The 10,000-nt window shown below is 40.7% G+C and overlaps 1 protein-coding gene across 1 annotated transcript in view; it reads left to right on the plus strand.

The window, feature by feature from the left end:
• Nucleotides 1-10,000, plus strand: part of LOC138013418 (spartin-like) — a 24,443-nt gene that overhangs the window by 2,308 nt on the left and 12,135 nt on the right. Inside the window, exons 3-8 of the mRNA XM_068860494.1 lie at nucleotides 1,730-1,823; nucleotides 2,046-2,227; nucleotides 3,952-4,047; nucleotides 5,358-5,806; nucleotides 7,787-7,813; nucleotides 9,979-10,000. The exon at nucleotides 9,979-10,000 is cut by the window's right edge and continues 56 nt beyond it. Of these exons, the coding sequence (XP_068716595.1) occupies nucleotides 1,730-1,823; nucleotides 2,046-2,227; nucleotides 3,952-4,047; nucleotides 5,358-5,806; nucleotides 7,787-7,813; nucleotides 9,979-10,000 (870 nt within the window). The remainder of the gene's footprint in view (nucleotides 1-1,729; nucleotides 1,824-2,045; nucleotides 2,228-3,951; nucleotides 4,048-5,357; nucleotides 5,807-7,786; nucleotides 7,814-9,978) is intronic.

Genomic DNA, 10,000 nt, shown 5'->3' on the forward strand with positions numbered 1-10,000 from the left:
CTGCATTCACATGCTGAAATTTGTCAGTTTGGAGTGTGAGTAAATTATGGCGGCCCTTAAAAAACTCACTAATAATTCATGAGCCTAACAGCCTATCAAAACACCAATAAAACGTCATGTGTATGAGCTTTATATCCTGATAAAACACTCCTCGTTAGTATTCTTTATATAAAGAATACTAATAAGGCATAGCTTGTTTTTCTTGTATGCTAATATTCACCTCTTACAATTTGAACCATTCTTTTGAGTCCAGAGGGACACGCTCTTTGTGGAATGTTTTGAACAAGCCGCTCAAAAAAAAACCCCAGCACATGTTTTATCGGGTCTACAAACACTCGGCTATGCCTCGTATTTTTAAACCCTGATATGACATTGCATGAAAACCAAAACTTACTGCATACTCAAAGTAAACACCCTCTGGATAAAAATCAAAGCTCAACCTTTTGCCAGTCAAGTGATATGCAAAGACACTTTCAAAAGTTGAAGAAAAAAGGAAGTGATTTCTTGATCGTGTATTAATTTACACCTCTCACTCCCAGTGGGCAATGGGTTAGGTTAAATTTTAATAGATGGAACAGCTGTCTAAGTTTACTATTGAGCTACATGTATGGACATTGTCCCTGGCATTTTACTGACCTCAAAATAATGGATGGAAAGCTGTGTGAACTGTGAAGCGTGGGTGCTGGGAATTGTCAACCCAGAGGGCTGCAATTCCGTCCACTTGTGATGTCCGATGATCCTCATCCCCCTACTGTCCTTGTCTATGTCTAAAAATCGCACAACACCGACCACCCCCCCCCCCCCCCCTAAAAGTTTACAAAGTCAGGGGTTTCAATAAGCACTGACGGCCGACGAAAAAGCGTTGGCTGCTTCGCTCAGAGAAGTCGACTACTTTTAACCCTACATTGAATTAACTGAAGGATTCCTTTAAACCTGAAGTAAAATTCATTTTTGATCGACTTGAATATACCTTTTTTAACCTCAATTGCAAAATAATTATCAGATTTGATATTGCCATGTTTGAGCTACAGTGCACGGCTCTAACTTTTTTCCGCATTTTTGCCTAGACCAACCATCACATTTTTTACGTAATTCAATTACGTTTAGTTACGTCCCCAAACATATCAAGACGTTTAATGTAAAACAGGTCGTTATTGAGTAATCGTTGCATCAAGACCTGTTTTCCAAAAATAGTAAAGTTTTCGTTAGTTTCATCAGTTAAGCCTTTTCGTTTGTTCAGATTAAAATGACATTCTTATCGTTCAACAGAACGGATTTCTCATGTTGAGAAATATTAAAGTTTGCGCTTGAAAAAACGCGCAAAAAAAGGTTTGCCATTCCTGGCAGCTTGAAATTGGTAGTAATGATGACATGATGTGGTTGAAACATCATATAACGTTAAAAATCGTTAATTTTCCTTTTGAAATGGTTTTCCAAATCTTTCTTCGCTGGAAATTATCAAAAGGATGCGCTTAATTGCACACTCAGTGTCACTGTTGATTAGAAATCTTCCTTCATCTTTGTACTCAATTTGGTGCCCAGAACACTGGAGATCACATTTCAGAGCTTCCAGATTTCACAAACGTCTGGGGGAGCATGCCCCTAGACGAAGGGGCCTAACAGCTCCTTCTTGATACAGTCGGCTACTAGACTCAAACCAGCTGCCTACTTCAAATTTTATTGAAACCCCTGCAAACTTATTTTTATGTTTTTAATTTTAATTTACTAGGCTTTCGCAGTCTTGTTGTCGGATTGAGTGTACACTGCAGTGGCCCTGAGACAGAATGCCAACGGGCTAAACAAATGCAGCAGAAGATGAAGTCGTAAGCATTATATTTATAAATTTGGCATTTTCCAAGTCTGCATTTCATCTTTCTTTTTTATTTCGTCTTTCTTTACCATGCACTATAAACGGGAATGACCAAAGCCGTGCATCTGTAGTCACACATACATTGTACTGTACGGCCCCTAATAAACTACTGACAGTAGATTAGTCGTCAGGTCAGAAAAATGGACTTTTAATTAATTTCCTGTTTCTCTCCAAGGGCCAGGGAACAAGTAAAAGAGCGGATAGATGCTATAACACGTAGCTTGGGTGCTCCATCTGCTCCCAGTGCTGAAGTTGTTGATGGCCTAAGTCAAAATGGATACCATGCTAATGGAGATGAACCAGATGAACATGGAGCTAAATGGGAGGATGTACAGGAACTATTGGTTTTAGAAAACAGTATGTACTAGCAAATAGTACGGTGCACTAATTGGGGGCCAAGGGAGCTTTTATCAAGTGGGTGTTGGGAGGGGCTTGAAAGCTAGTACTGGAGGGTCAGGTTCAACTGTTCAAGGGCATAATTATGATAGCATAAAGAAAAATTAATAATGACACTCAAAAGGTTTTAGAGGCTTGGAAATGTTACTATTTTCAGCACTCTCCTGGAGATGTTTCCTCAAAATAATTACAATAACAAAACTACTCTCAAAAATTTTTTTTTACGTAAATTTGTGTATTTAACCAAGGTGGTTCTAAATTAGCTTCTCTCTCCCTCTAGTCCCTGTCTGGTCTCCTTTGAACTCCTTTGATGAGAATAATATGACAAATTTTGCGTAACAGGAGTTCATTAAAACACTACGACAATTAAATTGATGGTATACATTGTAGGTGCCGTAAAGGTAGCAAGAGAGGAGGCAGCACTCTTCTCACCATGGCAACCATCTCCCAGAAAAACGATTATGTGGAATGTATACCTACCCTAAAAATATAATTGTAGGGAGGGAGGAAGGGAGGAGAAAAGCCCAGGGAGGGGGGGACTCCCATATAAAACAGACGGGGATGCTCCTCGTCTTGCTTTATACGGGTGTAAATTTTGGATTTTGGTCTCGCTTAGGGTGTTCTAGGCAAAGCGCCAATATTTTAAGCTACCAAGGTCTCGTTTAGGGTTCCGCGAAGAAACACAGAATTACGCGAAGAGAAACAGAAGTCAAATTTTCTTTTTAACTTGTTTTTAGGGGTCAAAATTTCCTTAAGCCACGCCCAGATTAGTCTCCTTTAAGGGTCACAAAAAGCTTGAGCCACGCCTAGATGGTCTCCTTTAGGGGTTACATGTAATTTCCGACGAGCATCCCCGTCTGTTCCATATGGGAGTCCCCTCCGCAGGGAGAAAAGCAAGCAAACAAGTGACCAAGATTCAACTGAGGCAACTTGAGCCAAAGGACATTGCATTGCCTCTGCAAACCTCCCTGGAGTCTCCAAATATCCCTGGAAAAAAACTGCTGCATTGGATTGGTTTTAACTTTGCCTAAATTGTATTTAGCCTCATTTTATAATAGTTATTACATTGTACACAATGTATGATTCAGGTGGGGTTTTGTTGTTATAACAGTTATTTTGGAATTGATGCATTCATTGTGTGTGATGAAACTGTTTGTTGGAAAAGAAACTCTTTCATATTTGCTTGTCTATTTACTCTTCTGTGTTAAGTTGAGATGATGTAGAAGTCATAAAAACCCATATAGATTAATCTTGTGATAAAATTTCAAATGGAAGATAATGCCCAAAGAGAACTCATGGTATTGGAAACATTGGTCTATCTGAGATGGCTGTCTTCTTGTTCCAGAATTACCTTTGTGGAAAAACAGACATGCTGTTATCTTTCCTAAGACTAGTATGAACTTAGTGACATTAGGATCGAAGGAGAAATAAGGCATTTGTACATGTATCTCTCACTTTATCCATTAGATTGATGTTTTACATGTGTTTGTGGTGGGACTCCTTTTCTGATGAAAATGGTGCCATATGATTACAATCCTATAAATGGTGCATTTTCAGTAAGTAAACATGAAATGGTCAGTGGCCAGGTTACTCGTCTGGACAAGTTTACAAATAGCTTCCTCTAGATTGAGTTCAGTCTATCTATTCCTGGAAGTGAATCTCTCTCTTTTTAAAAATTTTTGTAGGTGTAAAGATGTTCTTTGTCAGTGGCCAAGGCAGTGTTACCACGCTGTCACAACCACAAACACTTCATGCATTCCAGTTTGTCAACTACAAGCCAGGTATAAAGAAGCAAACAAATACATGTACTAACAGCAATCAGCTGTCTAAGATTTATATGCAGAGGTTGAATGCCCAATAGTTTTGTCTTTTCCATTGTACAGTAGACATCCCTATGCCGATACTTCGTTTATGGTGAAAATGCTTAATTGTAGTTGTTAAGTGTGTTCTGACACAGCCACTCTAATTTGAGAATCTAAGGGCGCGTTTTTTAATGCACAATTCTGGAATGAGAATGGCTAGAATGTAAAATGCGCGTGTTTTTCTATGCCGCATTCCTATTCCGGAAAACCCGCCATTCCATCCATTCTGCTCCCAGGGGCAGAATAAACAGAATGTTGCGAATGAAAATTCAAGATGGCGGACGGCAAGATGAGCGCTGCGGATTCAAATACGTGTCTACTGGAGAAAAAATCAGGTTACACTTGTGGACACAATGAAACATTTCTTCTCCTTTCATTGTACCAAAAGTACGAGGTTTTTCATTGATGTTTCGTACAAGAAAAAGGCAATTTGGCAATTGACTGCCTCTCCTTTGTACATAGGACTGCCAAAACATTCAGCAAATCCAAAACAGTCTCCCGATTTTCTTCCTCCTCTTTGTTGACAAGGAAAATTGCTTCGATAACGGCAGCAATGTCAGCCTCTTCGTCGGCCGTCATATTTGTTACGAAATGGTTACTCGTTCCAGGACCGTTCATCTCGACTGACGTTTTTTTTATGCAGACAAACCGAATTATTCCTAGCATTCCGTACCAACCATTCTTATTCCGGAATTTTGGATAAAAAAACGCGCCCTAAGTGTAACAACAACTAAACATGAAATGGTTGAAAACCTTGTAATTGAGTGGTCAGCCTGTCCATGTATGGCAACCAGTTGGCTCTTTTCAAAGGGTATTTTTCCACGACTTTGCTCGTGTTTTCAGCTTTTCTGCTTACCCTACAGGTTAGATCAATAACATTGCAAATGCACAGCGGCCAATTCCTGATGACCTCCTGGGAAAAATATTGCTAAAACACCTGTTGAAGGGTTGACTTTGGGAATTTTGAAGACAACTCCATACAGTGGACAGGGTGAGATACATACCCTGCACAACTGTTTAGTAATCCAATACGCTATATTCCACTAGACCAAGCCTAGCTACTCCTAGTAAAACACTTAATCTGTTCTCATGCAGGTGTGGCGAATCTTTATAGCAGAGGCGAATAACACGTTTGCAGCATGCAAGACCTGCCGAACTCACAATCATCTGAGAAACACTAAATTAATAGTGTATTACCGGTAATTTTAATACTGCTTTATGTTTATTAGGGTCTCACGAAGCTCCAGCCTTTCTGCAGTGCGGTGCTTGGATGTTTCCGATGGTTCCAGGCAGATCTCCGGTACTCAATACAGAACGTCACACTTACATGTTCCCAGACATCACCATCGACGCATCTTCACCCCAATCGTCAAAGCCACGCCCTCAACAGGCCTTTGCTTCAGTAGGGCTCATTTTGAACCCAAATATCTCATCCATGGACTTGCAGAGGTTTGAAAGGATTCTAACATGCTATACAGATTTCCACCATTACACTCCACCGCCAAATACCTCCGAGGAAGAGTTGGAAGATGTACAAGGGCCAACGGAGGTGGAAAGGAGGGGAGATAAAGATGTATCAGCTGGAGAAGTTGGTGTTGTCGAGTTTACCGACCAGAGTGGTGCTTCCAGGGCTGTTGCAGTAAGACCAAGCGGTGATGTGGAACCAACTGGAAATGAGGTTTGTTGACGTGTTAACTTGGTTATTTTGCGTCATAGTTTGTAACTTCTGGAGCTGGTGTAGAGAGTCCTACGTTTTATCCTCAGAAGAGAGCAAGAATTAACAATGATGACTAATACGAGTTCAACTCATCTTAAAGGGGCACCATCATGCTAAAGTTTCTGTCTTTAGGTCAGAACTGGGTCAAAATCTAAATTTGTTCATTAGCTCACACGTACATAATTCCTGACAACCCACTGACAAGATATGAAATATCTTTATGGCACAAAGACCTATTCATATTAATTTTTGGCAACTTTCTGAGGAGGTGTCTCCAAGACCAGTTTTTTCAAGTTGCAATCCATTGGCATCGTCTCGAAACCTGGCTGCAAACAGCAAAGAATAACTTTAGTGCACTTCATTGCTTATTGGCAACAAGACTACAGCATTATTGTGGTCTTCATTGATGAAAGACGTCTTTTTAGTGTTTTGAATTGTGACTATAAAATTAGTGTGACTCTGCCCCTAAAATACTACTTCTGGCCATTTCAATCATTTTTGCGATCATTTCAAGTTTTGAAGAGATTTAGTTTTCGACTTTGACTTGAAGACGCACTGAAAAAATCCCAGTGCTCATTTGCAGGAGTCAAACCTATACGACCTTCCGATTACAAGTTCGAATGCTGACTTTCACGGAGCTATTCAGGTGTAGGCGTCTCATGCGCGCGAGGCCATCGAACTTGGTTCATGCGACATTTGTTCCGCCTTGCTGCTAGGATCTAAATTGTCTAAATGAAGCATAATTGTTTGCAATTGTATTGAAAGATTTCATCTTCCAGTACAATTTCGAGTTTTGTTTGTTGATCAGTTGTGTGTCAGCTATTCAAGAATTAAATTGGAAGGAAGTGATTTCTTGATCGTGTATTACTTTACACCTCTCACGCAGTGGGCAATGGGTTAGGTTAAATTTTAATAGATGGAACAGCTGTCTAAGTTATTGAGCTACATGTATGGACATTGCCCCTGGCATTTTATTGACCTCAAAGTAATGGATGGAAAGCTGTGTGAACTGTGAAGCGTGGGTGCTGGGAATTGTCAACCCAGAGGGCTGCAATGCCGTCCACTTGTGATGTCCGATGATGCTCGTCCCCCTACTGTCCTTGTCTATATCTAAAAATTGCGCAACTCGCGCGCGGAGCATCATGGGTAAGAAAATATGGTAACCCATCTGTGCGAGGGAGTTTGGTTTTGGTCACCGTAATCCACTCCTCCATGAGCACGTACACGTATGCCAATGTGAAACTCTGTGGTGCAACCTGCGTTTTTTGGCGGGATCCGGGAACATCTTTGACATTGGACATCCATGTTGTCACATTTCCCTAGCAAAGGAAACCCAAGAGAATATTTCGCGAAATACCTGTTCGGAGGAAATGTTGCCTATAAATTTCTAATCTTTGGCTTGGCCGGATCCCCCGTAGACTTATCGAGGTTTGTCGAAAACAACAACGTTACTAAACATCTAAAAGTTTTGCAACCATGGATATGGAAGTGGTCCCTTACTTACTTGTTCCGCAAGGCTATTATCGCAATTTTTGGCAGGCAAAAAGGTCAGCTAGCATTTTAGGGAAGCAGACAGTTCTTAGGGAAGTTCGTGGAAGGTAACTTTAACGTATCTATTTCTGAAAAAAAAATTATTCCCTCAAATAATCGGGCACTTCAGTTTTCGGCTGGGAAGGCCGAACAGATCAAAGATTCGTAGCTGTTAAATACATTTATGACAGACATTTTTTCGTCACGAAGCTTTGGTTTGTGTTTTTAAAAGTAATTTCTGAGTTAACGTTAAGATTTATAGCAAGAAGGGGCGAGTAATAGTAGAACAACACAAAATGAACTGACACGACCCCTTTAATTGCTGTATAATCAGGGACATAATGTTCAACTGCACGTACAGTGTATGTGAGAGAACTTTAATATCAATTTCATTTATTCTGACTTTATTAGGCATCCTGGGGAAGAAAAGTTTCCAAGGTATGTTACAGACGCGTGCAAGACTTTTTGCTTGGTGTCAATGTAGGGTCGCGTTCGAAACAACACAATAGGGACTTTAAGATCTACGACGCGGTGGTCAACTAGAACGCCACGAAACAACAATATCATTGGCTAAAAGAGGAAAAATAATCGTGTTGCACGTGCGGCACGCATTTTAGCACAAAGTCGTGCGGTTCTCTGCACAACAACGGCGTGAAATCACCAAACTGAGGTTTTGACGACAACGTGAGCGTTCAAATGTGAATCTTTCATTCTCTATTTTTGCTCTGAAACCGCTCGTACTAATTTTTTTTTAGGATACTTCGCCCACATTGTAGAACGCGAACGAGATGGCCAAACCGCGAGAAACTTACGATAGTGCAACGTTATATTTTGAGGTGACGTTTTCGGCGACGTCAGCGTCGTAGATCTTAAACTCCCTAATAGGGAGCTTAAGCAACGACAACGGGACGGCAACAAGAATGTCACAAATTTGCATACTTTTAGTGGGCAAAAACAATAGCTTTGCATGCCTTGCACGTGCGTTTTTCATTTTTGTCCATTTCTTTTCTCAGAAAACAACAACGTGAAATGGTTAAATTAAGGTTTTATGAAGAACGTCAGCACTTGAGGATGAATTTTCATTTTCTCCCCTAAATTAAGCGCCGTTCCGACCATTGTCATTTCTGAGGAAGTACCACACCCTTGTCATATTAAAAAGGCTACAAAACAATAGCTTTAGTGAGCAAAAACAATGGCTCTGCACGCTCTGCACGTGCGTTTTACATTTTGGTACATTTCTTTGCCGTCATCTCCTAAATGACGACGTGAAATGACCAAATTCAAGGTTCTGTGGAGGACGTTAGCACGTGACGATGAATTTTCAGTTCTCTCTCTACGCTTCCAACCGAGTCATAGCAGTTTAATTCCTCGACAGTTACTACACATTTTTAACACGAAACGACATGAAATAGTTTCGTAGTGATATGAATAACGCGAACTTGTATTTTTAAAGGAAGTCCTCGTAGCCGTCGTCGTCCTCGTGTTTCGTAATAGGGACTTTAAGAAACGACGACGGCTACGGCAACGACAACGCCAAAAAGCAGTAATATTATTGGTTAAAAGAACCAAAATGATCGTGCTGCACGTGCGGCACGCATGTTTTAACAATTCTCTCCCGTACTCGTCAAAACTACTACGTTAAATGACCAATTTTAAGGTTTTGACGACAACGTGGACAAACTACAGTGAATCTTTCAGTCTCAATCTTTACTTCAAATCCGTCCGTACCAATCCAGTTATAGGACGCTTCGCTCATATTGAATAATATAAACAAGATGGAATAATCATGAAGTACTTAGAATAGCTCAAACTTATATTTTGAAGTGACGTTTTCGTCGCCGTAGCCGTCGTGGTTTCTTAAACTCCCTAATCTCCCTAGTACCTACGACGAGGTCGTCAACGAGAACACCACGAAAGAACCATATCATTCCTTAAAACCTGAAGAATAATCGTATTGCACTTGCGGCACGCATTTTAGCACATAATCGTGCGCTATTCTGCACAATAATGACGTGAAATCACCAAATCTGAGGTTTTGACGACAACGCGGGTGTACAAATGTGAACCTTTCAGTCACTATTGAAACCGCTCGTACCAATTAATCTTTAGGATACTTTGCCCACATTGTACGACGCAAACGAGATGGCCTAACTGTGAGAAACTTACGATAGTGCAAAGTTATATTTTGAGGTGATGTTTTCGTCGACGTCGCCGTCGTAGATGTTGAAGTCGCAAAGAGTAAGAAGACTTGAGTCTGATGCTCACTGGAGGCCTCATTTCAAAATGAGAAAAAATTAAATAGGTTGTTGCTTTCTAACTTGACATATCATGAAAACCCCTTAGAATGTCGTGATAAGTACGCTCCCTTCGTGGTGTGTCTGAGCTCAGTAAAAGTGGTTTGAGTCTTAGAAGGCATAATCCCTAGCTCCATCCATTTACAATGGAACTTGTCCGGTTTCAGGTGGGCTTACGGTTACTCTCGGCAACACGTAGGGCCTTAATTAACGGGCAAAATGCAACGTTCCAAGCCTCTGGAGAATTACCCAAGAGCGAACGTTCAACATGTAGTACCCACTGCTTACTTTGTTTTCCGGCATCCATAGGGGATAGAGATCGGAGCAGAAC

The sequence above is a fragment of the Montipora foliosa genome, chromosome 8, assembly GCF_036669935.1.
Source record: "Montipora foliosa isolate CH-2021 chromosome 8, ASM3666993v2, whole genome shotgun sequence".
In the NCBI taxonomy this organism is placed as follows: domain Eukaryota; kingdom Metazoa; phylum Cnidaria; class Anthozoa; order Scleractinia; family Acroporidae; genus Montipora; species Montipora foliosa.